General features: G+C 41.4%; 1 protein-coding gene across 24 annotated transcripts in view; it reads left to right on the top strand.

Annotated features, from left to right (window-relative positions):
- The window catches only part of CAMK2G (calcium/calmodulin dependent protein kinase II gamma), a 230,739-nt gene that overhangs the window by 200,019 nt on the left and 10,543 nt on the right, over positions 1-20,177 (top strand). For 6 of the 24 annotated variants that reach the window (XM_075258052.1, XM_075258050.1, XM_075258057.1 and 3 more), the window contains 6 exons: positions 119-187; positions 2,146-2,190; positions 3,500-3,548; positions 8,264-8,389; positions 11,348-11,423; positions 15,530-15,624. In XM_075258052.1, the coding sequence (XP_075114153.1) occupies positions 119-187; positions 2,146-2,190; positions 3,500-3,548; positions 8,264-8,389; positions 11,348-11,423; positions 15,530-15,624 (460 nt within the window). The remainder of the gene's footprint in view (positions 1-118; positions 188-2,145; positions 2,191-3,499; positions 3,549-8,263; positions 8,390-11,347; positions 11,424-15,529; positions 15,625-20,177) is intronic. The other 18 variants (XM_075258058.1, XM_075258054.1, XM_075258061.1 and 15 more) reach the window with 3 other exon arrangements.

The following is a 20,177-nucleotide window of genomic DNA, read 5'->3' as shown; positions in this document are numbered from 1 at the left end:
TTTCTCCGGTACATGTGTTTTAGGAGGAGGAAACAGAACTTTTTTTTACTTTATCTTCTGACAGCTTAAACCAATTCACCCCACCAGCAGAACTAAACCATCTGTTTTTCTATCTCAGCCGCAGACCAACAACAAAAACAGCATAGTAAGCCCAGCAAAAGAAAACCCCCCATTGCAGACAACAATGGTATCTTCCCCGTCTACTACTATTATTTTTGGGGTTTCGGTGTCTGGGATGTGAGCAGTGGGAATGCTGCTTGTGCTGTGACATCCAAAACTCATGTTTGCATTTTATTTTACTTCTGCTCTTGTTGTGTTTGTTTTCTTTGTGTAATACGGTTAGTTCCTTTTTTTGTTTTTTTCCTATAATCTGGTGGAAAGCTAATGGGCAGTGGCCTCCTGGTATCCCAAAATAATTGGCAAAAGTATATATGTGAGCATCCAACCCCCTAAAACTTTTCACTGTCTGAAGTCATAGTGCCGTAACCTAATATTAGCGAACAGTGAACAGACAAAGGATCCAGGTGGTCATCTGCATCAGATGTAGGGGTGGTAAGCTAAACACTAACATGAGACCTAATGCATTGTCATGGCTTACTAAACTGGTACTGCATTTTCCAAGTAATGCCTTGAAACAGAGATGCCAGCTACTCAATGACATATCCTTCGCTTTTATTCTGTATGTCTAATAGGAGATATACATTTAGGTGATTACCGCTTGAGTCATGTAAATATTGTATTAACTTCTAAACACCAAATCTAGTTCACACCAAGGCATTCCCCACACTGTAAATATGGCGGACCTCATGCCTTCATTGTTAAGGTGTGCATGCAGTCACCAGACTAGTACCATTGACCTCATCCATGCTCGCCACTGTGTGTCATTTCCATTGGTTATTGTGCAAACTGTTTACAACTAACTGTACCTTGGATTTTTATATGTTTGGTTGAAAAGCTTCACACTGATTTTAACATTTTTCATGGAAAGTGTATTTGTTTTACACCACTGGGGCAGAGATGGGCCAGTTTAGGGCTTCAGACGGCTATGGGTACCTGGTAATGTGCTCATGTTCCTTGCAGTGACCTGTAACCTACTCCATTGATGAATACCAGTATAATGGCCCATCACTTACCCATAACCCATTGAGAATTAACCTTAAGTAACAGAGACAAAGGCCATGGAAATTTCTCAATGTCAATTCTCTGAGTGTCTCGTCTTTGGAAAACGGTCTGCGTGTGGGTCGTATTTCCCGGGCTGAACTCAGCCGTGTATTTAGGAGTCACTGCACCATAGTCGGCTATGAAGCGGTGAGCTCCTGACCACTCCGATCGCTACAGCAATGAAGTTAGCTAATACTATACGTTCCTGTAGCGATAGGGTAGTTAGGAAGCTTGCTGCTCTATAACTGACTATGTTGCAGAGGCTCCTATGCACATGGCCTAGTTCTGTCCAGGAAATACAGCTCACACATAAATCGTCCTCCACGGATGGGACTCGGTCCATAGCCCAAATGACTGCACGGGTCTATATTTCTGATTGTTAAATTTTTATTTAAAAGACTCTTTTTTTTTTTCATCCTCTAAATACCCACACTACCTTGTGGACTGTAGCATGGCCTTTGTTTCTTTGTGAACATACCCCATGAAATCCAGCACAACTGAATCACCGCTCTGTAGCAGGTTTTGTACTAGTGTGTTTTTGACAATCTGAATACATCACGCGTTGTGTGGCTGTGACACTTACCAAAACAGTTTTGTGTGTGGATTTGTTCATAAAGACATTTATATGTATACCGTATGCAGAACATCCTATTTATAAGGGATCCATGCTCATGCCTCAAATGTACTTTTTTCCCATCAGATCTAATACTAGATGGGTTTTTTTTCCATTATATTTTTTTCTACTTGCTTTTTTTCCTCATCTTTTCTAATGGCAGTACACATCGACCCTCTCACACATGGGCACACGTTTTTAGTATCCTCAAACTAACTACCAATTGTAGTCTTCTTTGTCCTCTTGTATGTGAAGTCTGTGTTTTTATACTCAGTAGTGTTTTACCATAGTCTTTCTATTTCTTCATGTTATTTGTTTATCCCCATCACTTTCTGGTTTTATCTGACTTTATTCTTTGTGCTCCTTTTCAGGAACCTCAAACGACTGTTGTCCATAATGCAACAGATGGAATCAAAGTAGGTATTCCCTTGACTTATTGTTTGTTTTTCTTTTATTTTCTTCACCAGTCTATATGTTCCTAACAAATGTGACGTAGAGATGAGCGAATACTATTTGAAATGGCCGTTTCGAATAGCACACTCCCATAGGAATGAATGGACGCAGCCAGCGTGCAGGGGATTAAGCGGCCGGACGCTGGCTGCATGCCGGTTGCATCCATTCATTCCTATGGGAACGTGCTATTCGAAACGGCCGTTTCGAATAGTATGTCGCTTATCTCTAAATGTTAGTACTTATCGAATTTTTAGGGGTTGTGCCACCAATTAAACTTTGGGATAAGGGGCTAAATATCTGATTGATGGGAGGTTCAACTACTGAGAACCCCAGTAATTATGAGAATATGAGTCTAAATTCCCCCCTATTTGAATGAAGTGGTAGTGCCTCATGTGTAGTTCAACTTCTTAATGTCTATGTGACAGAAGAGAAGTATAATTTATCTGCACTGTGTTTGTGTGACCACCACTTGGTTTTAGCAGGAAAACCTGGGACTCTTTTTTTTTTTTCGTGACCATGCGGTGGTCAGAGAATCCAATAATGTTGATTATTGAATTAGGAAAGAAAAGCTTTAAAGCATTTAGCAATGTACCATATTTGTATGAAAGAATAAAGGTATGGGCAACCACACACGGTCTATGCCTTGTCTATCCTTCACGGCCAATGGTTGCATGATTTTTATGGGTAAAATTGAGTTATTAGCTTCAGACTTGCGCAGGCATCGGCCAGGTGGGTAGAGTCTTGACCGCATGTTGTTGCTGGAAACCTTTGTCTTTACTTAATGATGACCCTTCACCACATTCACCAAGTCCAGTTGGAATTTTTTTCTACTTTCCTTTGCAAGGAGAGAACTTTATAGCATTGGATGCTAATTTTGTCTATACCATCCCATTTTTCATGCATCATCTCATGTATCAGAGATATCAGTCACTTCCATTGAACACCGAGATATTTTCAGAGCAGATTTTCTTATAAGTTCTTTCACCAAGAAAGAGATTGAAGCTTACTTGGACATGGTAGCTACACATAGCGTTTCATAGATGGGTACAAATGACCCATGCTCCTGGCTACACGAAGACCTGCCAGTTTAACAAGCAGTATGATGGGTAAGGGTACCTCTCCTTAATGGGAATGGAGGAAAACTTCCCTTGTGATCACTGAACAGTATTAATGAGAAGATTAATGACACTGGAGAATATAATGACATGGAGATCTAAAGCAATGATATTTGTCCATTATGCTCTAAGAAATCGTATATCTTTCTTTTTCTAGGGATCAACTGAGAGCTGTAATACTACGACTGAAGATGAAGACTTAAAAGGTATAGCTGACCGTGGCATAATTTGACTTCCATTCCAACGTTTAATGCTCTACTAAAAAGACTAAATCTGAGTGTCCTTGAATATTATTAAAAAGGGTGTCTAACATTAAAACCATAGTTGCTTTCCCAAAAACAGTGTAACACATATTCACAGGAGGAGTGGTACTTCAGCTCAGTCCCTATCATTCAACAAAGCTGGACCACACACAACCTAATGAAAGTTGTGAAACCGCCTTTTTTTATCTAATCCTGCAAAATCCATTTAATGTATCATTCTCAACTCTAAAGTATAGAAACAAGCTGTAGAATAAACAAGACAACAATAAATGGCTTGGAGGCCATTCTTACTACAACTAAGAAACAATCTGTCAGTGCCGGTATGTACTAAAATCTCAAGAGAACCCAAAGGAGAAAGAACACCCACGTACACGTCGAAGTTGGTTTGGATGGTTTGCTAATCATACCTATGGTCCCTGTTATACCACTGTACAATACAATACAATACAATACAATACAATACTGTTTGCTGTTTCGTACAAAGAAAAAAAAACGTTTTAGCATCTCTATCATATAAACTTCTGCAACTCTTCGAAAATGATCTTGAAGATCTCAGCTTGTTGCTAGTGAATGGTAAGTTGCTTTTTTGTATAAAATAACATTTACCTTACCAATCTCCCATCAATCTCTGAGGTCCTTTAGCCTCTGAACCTCCTGGTCCAGCAATAACGCCTGACATGACATGACCGCCTTAGAGGGTTACAACTGTAGACAGTGGTTGAAGTGGCCACATGTCCGTATCATGAAACCAGAAAGTAACCACATAGGTTTGGAACAGGAACAGTGAGATATTGGTAACGTGATGTTGTCTTTTATTACACTACACGCTGAGCTGTTTTTCAATTAATTTTTAGAGGGTGGACAACTTGTTTACTCTTTGCCTATGAAGAAAAATTTAGCAGATTAGCCAAAAGCTGGTATCGTGATAATGGTCAGAAGTTGAAATCCAAAACCTATTATATACACAGCCAAATTTATGTAAAACCATAAAACCCTTATAAGGAACATCTACCAGAATACATACATAAAAGGTCAAACTAAGGGATCCACAACCATTTCCAAAACATTTACCCTTGTTGCTCCCTCCATTCACTTCTATGGCAGTTGTGAATGCAGTTGAGCACTTGCTACCCCTTTAGTGGTCAGGTTAGGGTTTTCATAACATTTAGCAAATTTTACAAATTGGATCAGTACTTGTTCATGTTAACTTGGCGATACAGTTGCTTATTCAGAAATAGATTGAACCACACCTTTTCTATGCTCATATGACTCCACCAAAATATGGAAATATCCAATTGTGTTATTCAGAGGCTTCAGTCTGGATAGCAATACCCTGGATCATAGCAACAGGATGTGTTGCATCTCATAAATGATGCAGTGAAATGCTGAGACAACATGTACTTTACTAAGACCGAGCAGAGCACAGGGAGAGGAGACATCAATCTTTTAAGCTACAAGACAATGCTTACTTATTTATAATGCTAAAAGGGAAAATAACATTGTGTAGCAGGGAGGCAGCGGCTTCAATAAGAATCTTCACCAATGAATTAGTGCGTTAAGGATCAGCCATCGATTTGTGTCCCGCTGTATCCTGTGGAACAATCGGCATCTCTTAACATGTTGCACCTTACAAATATCATAGCATTCTGACATGATAGAGAGTCAGGGAAGCAGTTCAGGGCACTAAATTTATAATGAACATAATGTGGCCTTTAGGTCAGAAAGAACAAACCTGATCTGGAATCAGAAAACTGATCCCAAGAGAGGCTTTACAGTGGTTACAAATGGCAGAGCGGCATTAGAAGGAAAAGTAGATTATTCCATTAAATATTTATTTCCAATAAATCGGGATATGAGGTTCAAGGTATATAGGATTATTGTGTCATTATAGCCAAGGAAACATACTGAAAGTCTGTAACCGTAAAGGGAATCTGTCAGGCAGTTTTGAGATGTTTATCCACCATCATGTCCTGTGTATAGGTAATCATGTCTGTGGTAAATATGTATTGTGTAATGTAATATATAATTATCATTTTATTTTAAAGCTGGAGTCAGTCATTTTTTTTGTTTTTTTTTTATACTCCAACTCAAAACTGCCCACAACACACATATGGGGCAGCAGCAGCTCAGTCCGCTGAGTGCCAGATCCCTACTGATCACATTATTGATGAAGACAGTCATTGTAAGGAACTACTGGGGCTTTTATTGTTCAAAATCCATGCCTACAGGACTCCTTAAAAGGGGATGTATTACAAATAAATACTAATTTTAGTGGGTTAGATAAATAAAACGTACGTTTTCAGTAGGAATTCTATCATTAAAATCACATTTTTTCTCGATCAGTCGTAGCAATAGCCTTAAGAAAGACTATTCTCCTACCTTTAGATGTCTTCTCCGGGGCCACAGTTCTGTCGAAATCCCGGTTTTTGTCTGTATGCAAATGAGTCATCTCGCAGCACTGGTGGCGTCCCCAATGCTGTGAGAGAAATCTCCATCGCTGCCTCCATCTTCTTCAGGAACGACCTGTCTGCGTGTCTTCTTGCAGAGCTGGATTAAAATTTCTACGCATGCGCAGTTGGCTCTGCCGTCGGGCAGAGCCAACTACACATGGCCGCCTGGTGTAAGCGGCCATTTTCTTGTGGCCGCTTACACAGTAAGCTGAGGTAAGCAGCCACAAAAAAATGGCCGCGCGCATGTGCAGTCGGCTCTGCCCGAGTCCCAATGGCAAACCCGACTGTGCATGCGGGACTGCGCAGTTTGAATCCAGCTCAGGAAGAAGATGCGCAGAGAGGCTTTTTCTGAAGAAGATGGAGGCGGCGCTGGAGATTTCTCTCACAGAATTGGGGACGCCCCCAGTGCTGTGAGAGAACTCATTTGCATACAGACAAAAACTTTGATTTCTACGGAATGGTGGCCCAGAGAAGATGTCTAAAGGTAGGAGAAGAATAGCCTTTCTTAAAGAGGTATTCCCATGTACATAATCATATCTATATTTGTAGATAATTACAAGTTAAACATTTTTGCAAATATAAGTAATTAAAGATTCTGCCGAGTTTTAAAGATTTTCTCTAACTTTCTTAGTGGTGACAGTCTTTTATCTCGATCTGTTGCCATGGATACGACCACTAATGCAGAAACTTTCTATGGTCTGGGACTTGTCAGGAACCCAGCTATGATTTTCTTATTGTACCTGGGTTATCAGGCAGGGACACTACATGTATCAGAAGATATCTCGGCCTGACCTAACTGTGGGCCTAGTGATGCTCCACAAAGTGTGTCACTAGCCACTACTGTCTACAGGTTGCATTTGGTACTGCAGCTCAGACCTGTTCACTTTGATGGACTGAAGCAGCATTACCAACCACAACCCATAGTCACAGATTGTATTTGGCTAAAAACAGCCACGATTTTGTATTCCTGGACAAACTCGTTTTAGCTTTTGTGACATAACTGGTAGCTGGAAATCTAAGGTTTGGAAATGTTGTTGGAAGCAATAAGTGCCAGTCTGTCTACTTTAGCTCAAGGACAAATTCCCATTGAGGACAACAATGCTATTTTTCTGTCTCTTATGGATTTTTTATGTCTTATTTTATGACCAAACTTATTTTAAGCAAACACTATGAATATTATAAAGATATAATCTAGGACGTCTTCTCTAACTTAGCCCTAAATGATTGTCTCCTATTATTTATTGCATACCGGTCAGCATCTTTTCTCTGTCCTGGTGATGGCCCTTTCATTCTCCAAGAATGGAGCCTAAGCGAGAGCAAAATGCGGACTCAGTCCTTGCAGTCACAGTTTGGGCTGTGTGGGACAGCTAGTAAGTCCTGAGTGGAGTGCTGTGTCCTATCCTATCTGACTTTTGGTTGGTCGTGTCACTCTCCATATACTGTACATATCTGGTTTTATGCTGGAACACTTTTAGATTTCTGAACCTTCTGAGTTTTTTGTTTGTATGTTTTTAAGAGCCTGCTCTTCCTTATTTAGAAGCTATGATTCCCTATTGGAAAATTTTCCATCAGAGATATGTAAAATTAGCTGTGGTTGTTTATTTTGTGTACTTGTTCATAATGTATTCTGTTGTACTGTACACGATAAGAAAGTGAAACATGTCTCCTAATATTGCAAAGACTGTGATGATACAAACCAGAGCCCATTGGAGCTGCAAATAAAAGGGGTTTCCAACGCACAAACCGGATTGACAGACAATTAAAATGTAAACATTTTAGCAGATATAAATAATAGTAAATTTTGCAGAGTTTTAAAACGTTTTTCTAACCATCTTAGTGGTGACATCTGTTGTCTTGGTAGCTTGCCATTGAATATGACCATGAATGCAGAAACTTGTTATGGTCTGGCATTTGTCAGAAAGCCAACTATGATTTCCTTATTATGGTTGGGTTATGTTCTCATATATTCACAAGAAGATCACCCATGTTACTGTTGGCCACTAACTAAACAATTTCATGTATTTAAGCAACTGCATTGGTAGCTATTATTTATACCATGTTGCTATCTTATAAGCCAAATTTTTTTTTTTTTTTTTTCTTTGTTATTTTTCGTTTGATTTTATTGCTGTATTACATGGCATTGTAGGCTATTGTGTAACTTTACATTTTTTGCCCCTTGACTTGGTTAATATATATGTTTCTTTTCAGCCACGCAGTCTTGTGAAGAGAAAATCCTAGCCTGGGAAAGCCCAGGTCAAACTCTGGAAGTAGAGCAAGCTCAGGCTGAGCCTCTGCTCACTCCAGTTGTACCATTTTCACTTAGCAGTTCTCTATGTAAGTTAGTCATTTGATGACTGTAGTTTCCTAGAACGTCTGTTGGTAGTATTCGTCTCCCGTTGTCAGTATGTTGTAATCATCACTGGTCGTTTTCCAGACTTACCTAAATCTTTCTTTAATAGAGTAGAGCCTACCTAACAGTGGAGGGCTGGCTTTTTTTTAACTGGTGCTGAAGGGCCCAAAGATGTGTCCATTCTTCCTTTTTGGCTAGAATTTAGTTAGAATTTGATATGGACCAAAAAAATTACAGCTCACAACAAAAACACAAGATAAGCTGGTCATCATGTGCCACGAGGAAAGGTAAGGAAGGACACATTTAAGATGGGAAAAGTGGTGGGAATTATAAGTCTAGATCAGCGTTTCCACCTTTTCAGACTCAGAGCTCACCTAGCAAATAATTCTTATGAAAAGCCAAACAAAAAAAAAACACCTCATAAGGATGAAGATAATGTGCATAAAGGCATGTGGTCATCTTCACAACCAGAGTGTAGCGGCCCCATGTCAGGTTTCCGAGGCACCCCTGTTGGGAATCTCTGATCTAGATAGTTGATCAATCTCTGAAGCATTGTGGGTATTCATTACTTACAGCAAAGGATTTGTTAGACACTTAACATATACAGTAAGCAAGTAGCAAGTGAAACTCTCTTTGCAGGTATAAGACCTGGCATAGATGAGGACAATGCTTTCTCCTTGCCAGCCCTCCCCTGCTACCTACACCCTGTCCTGTAAACACCTGTACTTAGTACTTACCTTCATAAAATCCTTTAAACTACCTAAAACTTGCAGATGTATCAGATGGCGTCTCACTAACCATGAGAGATTATGATAGCGCCTTTAACGACATGTAACGCCTCTCTTCGTTTTTATGACACTTGTGATTTTCCGGTTTCTTTAAATTAAAGCACTTAAAACATAACATTTATTATAGTGCTAATTTTTTTTGAAATGTTACCAAAAAATTACCGATCTTTTTAGGGGTCTTGTTATTTGTATGTGAAGGCAATTGTGTAATGTGTTTTTGTTTTTTCAAATGCTTTTTGTAGAGATCAAGTAAATTTTTTAATAGTTCTCTCATTTTAATTTATTTATTTATTTATTTTTTAATAATGTGTAAATCTAATTTAATAGCAAAAGTTGCGGAATTTGATGTTCTTGTCAGTTTAGATGTGCTGTACAGGTCTTGGTACTCTTTATTGCCTGCAAAGTCCCGCTTATCTCCAATTACATTTCTCACTATGAGTCCTGTCTTTGTCCTATGAAGATGTAATAGGGACAGGGTCATAGTGAGAAATGTAATTGGAAATAAGAGGGACTTTGCAGGCAATAAAAGAATATCCGAGCTGAACTATACAGTCATTTTTGTAACACGTTGTATTCATGTGGAAAGCAATGTTAAATGTACCCTTTATGAAGCGAAGATCAAAAACCCAATACCAAAAATACATCTCTATAGAGATTTGTGCAATGTTCGCATCAGATATCTCGAAGATAGTTGCACCTTATTTGTGTCCTCTTGCATTTTACTTTCTCATTGGTTAGATTATATTTACTGCATACTCTATGAGCATGAAAATTCAGCAATAAAGGAAGGCCTATATGTTACTTGTAGTGCTTTCCATAAATACCCATTTTCTAAGTGTGGTCCTGCACACGAGATAGCTGATGGCCAAACTCTATTAGGCCATTCAGTCCTCCCATACGCCCACAAGGCTAAGCATGCATGTAGGGAAATGTGCTGCCAGACACCTTCAGTGCAAAAGGATTATCTATATCGGGCAGCTGGTCTCACCCAAATAGGAAGGTTCAGCTAATATTGGCATAATGGGTCAGCCTAAGGTCACTTTCACATGAACATTAAAAAAAACGGCACAGCACATTTAATTTTTGAATGTTTTGGCACATTTTTCTGGTGTAGACTAATCTAACTAAAGGTATAAAGCTAGTTATTGGCATAGTGTTTGAAAATGGGGATGTCCTAATTTACATCACCAAAGTATTGCAAAATTTGAGAACTTATTTTGGCAATAACTATTAGAAGCTGTAAAGTTAGACTAGAAAGCCTAAGAATATATAACTTTAAGACGGTATTAAAAAAATCTTACCCATTGTATTGTTAAAATGGCAATGTGATGGCGGTCACATAAATGGCTGTCACATGGACGCTTTTTACATCCGTGTGAGTAAGTCATATGTCCCAATATTTGGGAGATGGTCTCTCCTGCAACAGTTGAACAAAGCTGAACAGGGTTATGAGACATCCCACGTATACTTATTGGATATATAAATAATAATAATATAGTACTGAATTATTTTTTTTCCAGTTTAGAAGATCCTTTTTTTAAATCCTGATCTCACAAAATAATGTGCAAATAATGTACATGGAGTAATGGCCTATAGTATCTGAAGAAAGGCTGGACTTAGGAGGAATACATTATATTAGAAACAATAGCCTGTTATAAAGTATATAAAGATGTGCAGGGGAGTAGTATTTCTGGTGAAGGTTTTCTGTGTTTGTGGCTTTGGTTACATGATTTCATCTCCTATCATGTCTGATCCTTGAGTATATCAAGCTGTACAGCAACAATCTTTAGAAGATTTAACCACAACCTTGTTTTTTTTTTTTTGTTTTTTTTTTAAACCATTGTACTGATTTACACCTTACACAACTTTATCTGGATAGATGTAATTTGTGCTGACAGTACATAAGAGTACATGTAATGTCTCTAGACTTGTTACGATTATTCATATTTAGTAGCATGTGAAGCAAAGGGGTTAAATATTAAAGAGTTGTTTGCGGTTGTGGCTCGGTCTTCTCCACCCTTGTGTGCCCTGGATTTAATGTATGGATCTAGTAGCTTCCTTTTTCATTCCTGCTATTAGGATCACATCCAACAGCTGTGGCTTTACATTTGCATGATGACCACTAGTACTCAGTCTATCTTTTCCCCTCTACAGTGCGGAAACAGGAGATTATCAAGATTACAGAGCAACTCATTGAAGCTATCAATAATGGAGATTTTGAAGCTTACACGTGAGTGATTTCTGCAATGCGTCGGGATTTTATCCAACCTTAGTCATATTCTAGTTCTAGTAGTATTTTAGGATACTTGGGGACATTAAAGTGACCTTTCTGTGCACCATACTAATTTCACTATACTGTATATGCCTAACGCATAGTTAAAGGCGAGTGCTCATCATTGCAATCTGTCATAGGATGGGGATACATTGTAGCTCAGATCCGTCCGAATGTAGCTGCATGGGATTGTCAAAGATAGCTGAACATTGTATGTAGTCATCTCTGACAGTCCCATAGAAATGTATGCATAAAGCAGCATCAAGTTTTGTTAGTGGGCAAAGGTCTTTAACGTATAGCGCCTGGTGTTTTGGTAGTCTCACACACTCCCCCCTGATCTGGAATAAAGCAGCCAAGACCAGAGTAAAGCGCTTGAGACTTCTAAAGTATCGCGTGCACAGAGTTAGGGTGCATTCACACTGAGTAAACGCTAGCTTATTCTGAACGTAAAACACGTTCAGAATAAGCGGCGTCTAAAGCAGCTCCATTCCTTTCTATGGGAGCGGGGATACGAGGGCTCCCCATAGAAATGAATGGGCTGCTTCTTTCACTCCGTGCAGTCCCATTGAAGTGAATGGGGAGTGCCGGCGTGTACGCTCCGGCATGAGCAGAGCTTGCCGTATACGCCGGCACTCCCCATTCACTTCAATGGGACTGCACGGAGTGAAAGAAGCAGCCCATTCATTTCTATGGGGAGCGCTCGTATGCCGGCTCCCATAGAAATGAATGGAGCTGCTTTAGACGCCGCTTATTCTGAACGTGTTTTACGTTCAGAATAAGCTAGCGTTTACTCAGTGTGAATGCACCCTTACACAGATTTTACAGAAACGGAGAGGAGAACCTCACCAGGAAGCTGTGGGTAACTGTGAGATTAACTGTGCAACAAAGGGTCAGTCTAAGCTCAAATCTGACAGATTTCAATACAATAAATGTGGCTAGGGTTTTGAAACAATTATTGTACCCCATGTAGTTGTAACTTAATCCACAATAAATTTGCAGCACAGTATGCATGTAGCACATAGAGATTTTGCCCCATGCTTTGTCTTGACCTTTTTTAGAAGGCTATGTTAACATGGAACACCTACAGATAAAGCAGATGATGTCAGTTATGAATTTAGTGCATTGGGGCTCTTAGGTTTCAGCTTATATAGCTGACATCTGTTTGTAAACAACCAGCATGGGGGTTACACATGGGGCCAACATTGTTGGTCTCTCTCGTTTAATGAAAGAAAAACCCACAATGGTCACAGAAATAACTTGAATCTGACTAAAGTAATAATAAATAAAAATTCTATGAAAATGAACCAATGAAAGTCAGACATTGCTTTTCACTTCAATAGAATGTAAAAAAAAAAAAATCAAACTCATGACACAGGCCTGGACAGAAACGATGGTTTCCCTGAAAATAATGTGACCAAAGGGACATGTTACATCAAGGTGTGTCCACTAATTACCTTCACAGGTGTCTACAATCTTGTAATTAGTCAGTGGGCCTGTATATAGGGCTACAGATACTCACTGAGCTGTTTGCTGGCCTGTATATAGGGATACAGATATTTGGTGTGCTGTTTGGTGACATGTTGTGGACTGCACTCAACATGAACCAAAGGAAAGAATTGTGTGAGGAGCTTAGAAAGAAAATCATAGACAAGAATGTTAAAGAGGACCTTTCACCATATCTGGGCACAGGCAGTGACATATATTGCCGGAAAGCTGACAGTGCGCTGAATTCAGCGCACTGTTGGCTTTCCCGATCTGTGCCCGGTGTGAAGAGCTTATGGTCCGGTACTGTAGCTCTTCTATGGTCAGAAGGGCGTTTCTGACCATTTCCCAGAGATGTCCTTCTGCCTCGCGGCGCCTATCGCGCTGTGCTGTGGAGTGGGGAGGAACGCCCCCTCCCTCTGCTAACACAGCTTGTACATAGACGAGTGTTATCAGGAGCGGGAGGGGGTGTTCCTCCTCGCTCACACAGTACAGCGCGATAGGTGCTGTGAGGCAGAAGGACGTTCCTGGCTAATGGTCAGAAACGCCCTTCTGACCATCGAAGAGCTACGGTACCGGATCATAAGCTCTTCACACCGGGCACAGATCGGGCAAGCCAACAGTGCGCTGAATTCAGCGCACTGTCAGCTTTCCGGCAATATATGTCACTGCCTGTGCCCAGATATGGTGAAAGGTCCTCTTTAAAGGTAAAGGTTATAGGACCATCTCCAAGCAGCTTGATGTTCCTGTGACTACAGTTGCACATATCATTCAGAACTTTAAGATCCATGGGACTGTAGCCAATCTCCCTGGAAATGGCTGTATGAGGAAAATTGATCACAAATCAAAGAGGCAGATAATTCGAATGGTAACAAAAAAGGCCAGAAAAACTTCTAAACAGATTAAAGGTGAACTTCAAGCTCAAGGAAAATTGGTGCCAGATCGCACCATCTGTCACTGTTTGAGCCAAAGTGGACATTATGGGAGATGATCAAGTTGACAACACCATTGTTGACAACAAATTCTCAAAAATCCAGACTGGAATTTGCCAAACTACACAACTGATGTAGCAGAGCTGAGTGTGCATCAGATGTGTAGTTGAGCAGAACTGGCTCAGCACTGCTAAGTCTCTGCATTCGCATAGGAATGCACTGGCCAGCCTTCGGCCAATCAGCGCTGGCTCTGCCGGAGGAGGCGGAGTCTAAGGTCGGACCTGAATGGAGACTGGTGTGGAGCGATCTTAGACTCCGCCTCCTCCAGCAGAGCCAGCGCTGATTGGTCGAGTTCCGTACTCTGGCCAATCAGCGCTGGCCACTGCATTCCTATTGGAAAAAGTTTATGTCACAAAAATCACAATTACACACCCGATGGAGCCCCAAAAAGATATTTTTACTAACATTCATACCCTAAATAAAGGTTATCCCTAGCTATCCCTGCCTGTACAGCTATCCCTGTCTCTTAGTCACAAAGTTCACATTCTCATATGACCCGGATTTGAAATCCGCTATTCGTCTAAAATGGAGGTCACCTGATTTCGGCAGCCAATGACTTTTTCCGATTTTTTTCGATGCCTCCGGTGTCGTAGTTCCTGTCCCACCTCCCCTGCGCTGTTATTGGTGCCAAAAAAGCACCAGTGAAGGTGGGAGGGGAATTGAATTTTTTTGGAGTTTGCCACGTGATGTTCGATTCGAATCGAACACATCGAACAGCCTGATATCCGATCGAACATGTGTTTGATAGAACACTGTTTGCTCATCTCTAGAGACAACTGGAGCAGTTTGCTCATGAGGAGAGGCCAAAATACCTGTTGAGAGGTGTAGAAGTCTCATTGAAGGAACCAATCGATTGCAGTGATTGCCTCAAAGGGCTGTGCAACAGAATATTGAGTTAAGAGAACCATCATTTCTGTCTAGGCCTGTGTCATCATTTTTTTTTATAAATTCTGTTGAAGTGAAAAGCATAGAAATATTTTAATTTTTATTTATAATTACTTTTGTCAGATATAAGCTATTTCTGTGACCATTGTGGGTTTTTCTTTCATTAAATGAGGCGATCAACAATTCTGTCCATGTGTCTGTGTTTGAGACTAATAGTTTTCTGAATGGAAAGGTGTGTGCAGCATAAGTGAACAAAAAGAAAATGATAGGGCTGTGCATGCTATCTGTGAATATTCATCTAGGTAGTCATGCAGTTCTGGGGTTATGGAGGCATCTGGTGTAGGGCATGGATGAAGGAAAGGCCAGTATGCTACAGTTCACTGGATTGGAGCACACTTGTAATACCATGAGATGAGATGACTACTCCTTACACCAGAACCATCCCTATGACTATTCACAGGTAGTGTAGCCGACGTTACTACTTTATTAATTTCAGAGAGTCACATCTTCAGAAAGCTATTACCATCTGGAATAACACCAAAGCGGCAGTTTGGGGATGGTATATTTAAGGATAGTTTCTCTTTAACTACACAGTGGTCTACTTTGAATGTTTAGGCAATGGATTGTTACTAGTAACCATTCTGATTCTTTTTAGTAATGTATTGATATTACTTTTTCTTACTAATTATGTATTTGGCATTAAAGGAAGATCTGTGATCCTGGCTTGACATCATTTGAGCCTGAAGCCCTTGGCAACCTTGTGGAAGGCATGGACTTTCATAAATTTTATTTTGACAATTGTGAGTATTGTTTTTTTTCATGTTTTCTTACACTAAGTTTAGACAACCAAGTATTATATTATAAGATACAATATTTCAATTTTCCAATAATCAAGGTACATTAGTGAATTGCTGCATCAACAGTTTGCTAATAATGTAGTTGTACCCATAGCAAACCTATACTTTAGGGAGGTAATACACCATTGCACTTGAATTGTTTTGTTGTGTTGTCCTCAACAAATATGCTCCATGACTACAAGGTTGCATTGTACTATTCTTCAGTTATTTTACCATCCCCTTGTGAAAGAGGGGTATATTCTTGTATGGCCTGATAATGGCAATACAGACTGGACAGTTTCAGAGTGTGCAGCTACACATGGCAGACTTCTAATAGCCAGTTTCTACAAGGGATAGTAAACCACACAGTTACCATTATGGAACATCTTTCTAACTGTATGGAGAATACCGGTGTGCTACATAAACAGACATAGAAGCACTATTACATACCATTCAGATTCCCGTCCCACAAGCCACTTAGTAAGTTACAAGGCAATTTTAGCTTGTAGCTTAATAGTCTTTCTCTTTGCAATGTATCGTATATATTCAAGTATAAGCTGAGTTTCTAAAGCAAAGTTTTTGTGCTGAAAAAGCCCCCCTCGGCTTATCTTTTTTTTTTTTTTTTTTTTTTTTTTTTTTGGGGGGGGGGTGGTGGGGGGGGAGGGTCTATGACCAGCTGCAACAGTAATTATTTATATAGCACTATTAATTCGATGGTGCTTTACATTTAGGGGTTACATACAATACAAAGAATATACAGGTAGATATAATACTAATAGTGACTGACTGGCACAGTGGGGTAGAGGGCTTACAATCTATGAGGGAAGGGGGGTAGAGACAGAAGGAGAGGGGGAGACTGTACAGATGGTGGTGTGGTAATAGTGTTATTGGAGGTTGTAGGCCTTCCTGAATAGGTGAGTTTTGAGGGCCTTCTTGAAGCCTGTGATTGTGGGGGTCAGTCTTATGTGTCATGGTAAGGAGTTCCAGAGTATGGGGGATGCACGGGAGAAATCTTGGAGAAGGTTGTGTTAGGAGGGGATGAGAGCAGAGCGAAGCAGGAGGTCATTGGAGGATGTGAGGTTACGTGTGGGCAGGTCGTGGGAGATTAGTTTGGAGATATATGGGGTGGACAGGTTGTGGATGGCTTTGTATGTTAGCGTTAGTAGCTTGAACTCAATTTGCTGGGCTATGGGTAGTCAGTGGAGGGACTGGCAGAGGGGAGCAGCTGATGAAGATGGGGGGGGGGTGAGGTGGATTAAGCGAGCAGCGCAGTTTAAGGTGGACTGGAGGGGGGCGAGGGTGTTAGCTGGGAGTCCATGGAGAAGGGTGTTTCAGTCGTGTAGGTGGGAGATTATGAGGGCCTGGATGAGCATCTTGGTAGTTTTCTGGGTGAGGAAGGGGTGAATTTGGTGGATGTTCTTGAGCTGGAGGCGGCAGGAGGTGTTGAGTTCTTGAATATGTTGGTTGAAGGTTAGGTTGGAGTCAAGGGTTACCCCAAGTTATTGGGCCTGTGGGATAGGGGTAATTGTGGTTCTGTTAACTTTGTTATATGGGTCAGGTGGAGGGGCCATACAGGATGGGGTGAAGATGATAAACTCAGTTTTCTTCATGTTGAGTTTGAGAAAGTGGGAGGAGAGGAAGGAGGCTATGGCAACGAAACAATCTGGAATTTTGGCCAGCAGGGAGGTCATGTCTGGTCCAGAGATGTAGATTTGGGTGTCATCGGTTTAGCAGTGGTGCTGAACGCCATGAGATTCTTTGAGTTGGCTCAGTCCAAGGGTGTAGATGGAGAACTGGCGGGGTCCTAGGACGGAGCCCTGGGGGACACCTACAGAGAGAGGGTGAGGTGAGGAGGTGGTGTGCGAGTGGGAGATGCTGAACGTGCGGTCGGTGAGGTATGAGGAGATACAGGAATGGGTCAGGTCTGAGATATTAAGGGATGAGAGAATTTTTAATAGGAGGGAGTGGTCAACTGTGTAAAAGGCAGAGGAGAGGTGGAGGAGGACAGAGTAATGGTGCTTGTATTTGGCGGTTAGCAGGTGGTTAGTGACTTTTGTTAGGGCAGTTTCAGTGGAGTGCTGGGGTCTGAAGCCTGACCGAAGTCTGTCAAAGAGCAGGTTGGATGAGAAATAGGAGGAGAGTTTGGAGTGGCCATGCCGCTCATGAAGTTTAGAGGTGTACCGGAGCAGAGAGATGGGATGATAGTTGGCAGGAGAGGATGAGTTGAGGGATGGCTTTTTAAGTATAGGTGTAACTGTGGTGTTTAAGGTGGAGGGGAAGCATCCTTTGGTTAGGGATAGGTTGAAGAGATGGGTTAGGGCTGGAGCAATGAATTCAGTGAGTTTGGGGATGAGATGTGACTGGTTCAGGTTGAGCACGCAGGAGGTGAGGTGGGATTTTGAGGTTAGGGAGGAGAGTTTTTCGTCAGTTATGGAGGAGAAACTGGTCAGGGATGAGGAACAGTAAGTAGTTGGGTAGAGGGGTTGTTGATGGAGTAGGGTGATACTGGTTGTGATGGTGTCAATTTTAGTTGTAAAGTAAGTGGCAAAGTTGTAGGCTGAGATAAGTGATGTTGGGGGGGGGGGGCTGGAGGATGAAGGAAGGAGTTGAAGGTGGTGAATAGCTCTTTGGGGTTTGTGAGAGAGTGCAGATATGAGTGTGGTGAAGTAGACCTGCTTAGCAGAGGTGAGTGTGTTCTTAAATGAGAGAACTGCTTCTTTGTAACTGAGGAAATCCTCCTTGGAGTGGCTTTTCTTCCAGAGGAGTTCTGCAACCCGCGAGGCACGTCTCAGTTTTTTTAGTCAGGTCAGTGTGCCAGGGTTGTCTATCGATGGGTCGGGCTTTGCTGTCTGTGTAGGGGGCCACAGAATCAAGGGCTGAGGTAACGGTGGTATTGTAGAAGGCAGCAGTGGCCTCTGAGCCCTGGAGTGAGGATATGTTAGCGAGCGGTAGGAGAGAGTCTGAGAGGGTGCAGGTGTCAAGGAGGTTGAGGTTCCTGTGGGGGGGGGTGTCGGTTTAGAGGTTGGGGTATCTATTGGAGAGGGGAGAGAATGTCAGAAGGTTGCGGTTAGAGAGTGTGGATGGAGAGTTAGAGAGGTTGCATATGGAGCAGAGGTGGATGATTATTAGGTCTAGTGTGCTCCACTTTATGTGGGTGGTAGAGGAGGACCATTGGGAGAGACTAAAGGAGGTGGTGAGGGACAAGAGACTGGAGGTGGTGGGGTGGTCTGTGGATAGGAAGTGTGTAAGCCAGGTGGTGAAGTGGTTGATATATGATGGCTGGTTGGAGGGTGAGTAGATATGAACAGAGTGCACTTCAAAGGAGGGGGGGGGGGTGAGGGCGGGTAGAGGCTGGATAGGGGCAAATGAGCATTTGTGTGACAGGAGGCAGCCTACACCTCCACCAGGTTTGTTGTTGGGGTGGGGAGTATGTGAGAAGTGCAGGCCTTCATAGGAGAGGATGGTGGGGGAGGCTGTGTATGAGGGTGTCAACTATGTTTGTGTGAGACAGAGAAATGTAAGTTTATTAAGAATAAAATGGTTGTGGACGTAGGGAAGTTTATTATGTATGGAGTGGGCATTCTATAGTGTACTGGGGAGGGGTAGGGGTGAGTGTGATTGGTTTGAGATTTTTGAGGTTCCATGTGCTAGTGCCAGGTGTGGGGATTTGTTTGGGAGGTCCAGGGTTAGGAGATATGTCACCAGAAGGAAGGAGGAGTAGGGTGAGGGACAGTAGGTGTAGGTAGGAGAGGCTGTGGGGGGGTTGTATGTGTCTGGGGTGGCAAGGCTGGAGCTTTGTGAGGAGCTGTGCAGAGAAAGTTCTATGGTGGAGATTGGGAGAGATGAGGATTTAGTTACCTTTAGTGGAAAGGTGGTTTTTAGAATGATTTGGAGAACAACAGTGATTAAAGTGAGAAACATTTCTGGTAGACAAGTGAGTAGTTGATAGCAGTTAGTTTATGTTACCTTCTGTTCTCTTCTGGTTCAATTCTGGCTTAATTCTGAAGCATACACTTAGATGCACTTGGATTGCACGCTGGATTGCCAAATGACCAAGGCCAAATGACCTTACCGATTACATTTATACAACCAAGGACTTGTAAGATGTCAATCAGGTGTGAATGGGCTAGGCATATAATCAGCAGCAATCAGGCCAAAATTCAATAAATGGAAATGAGTACATAGCAGGGATTACAAACAGGTATCACAATTGAGATAATCCCTACAGAGTAATATACACATACCAGCAAAATAATTTAATGATAATAGCAGCCAGGGCATACCATTAGACAGGACACAAGATTAAGTCATATGACAAATCTCCCATAGATTATTGAAAAATAAAGCCTTTCACAACTATTACTACAAAATTACAAATATAAAAACTGTCAATCTCTGCTTTCACTACAATACATACAAAAGTATTAAATGAGTGTAAAACACATTAAGTATCCCTGTGTCTAAGACTGCCCAATCTACAAAATATAAGATCTGCAGTACTAGTCTGCCATCAGGAA

This window comes from Leptodactylus fuscus, chromosome 10 (assembly GCF_031893055.1).
Source record: "Leptodactylus fuscus isolate aLepFus1 chromosome 10, aLepFus1.hap2, whole genome shotgun sequence".
Classification (NCBI taxonomy): Eukaryota; Metazoa; Chordata; class Amphibia; order Anura; family Leptodactylidae; genus Leptodactylus; species Leptodactylus fuscus.
Note: the sequence above shows the minus strand (reverse complement) of the source record. Positions and strands in the feature narration are given on the sequence as shown.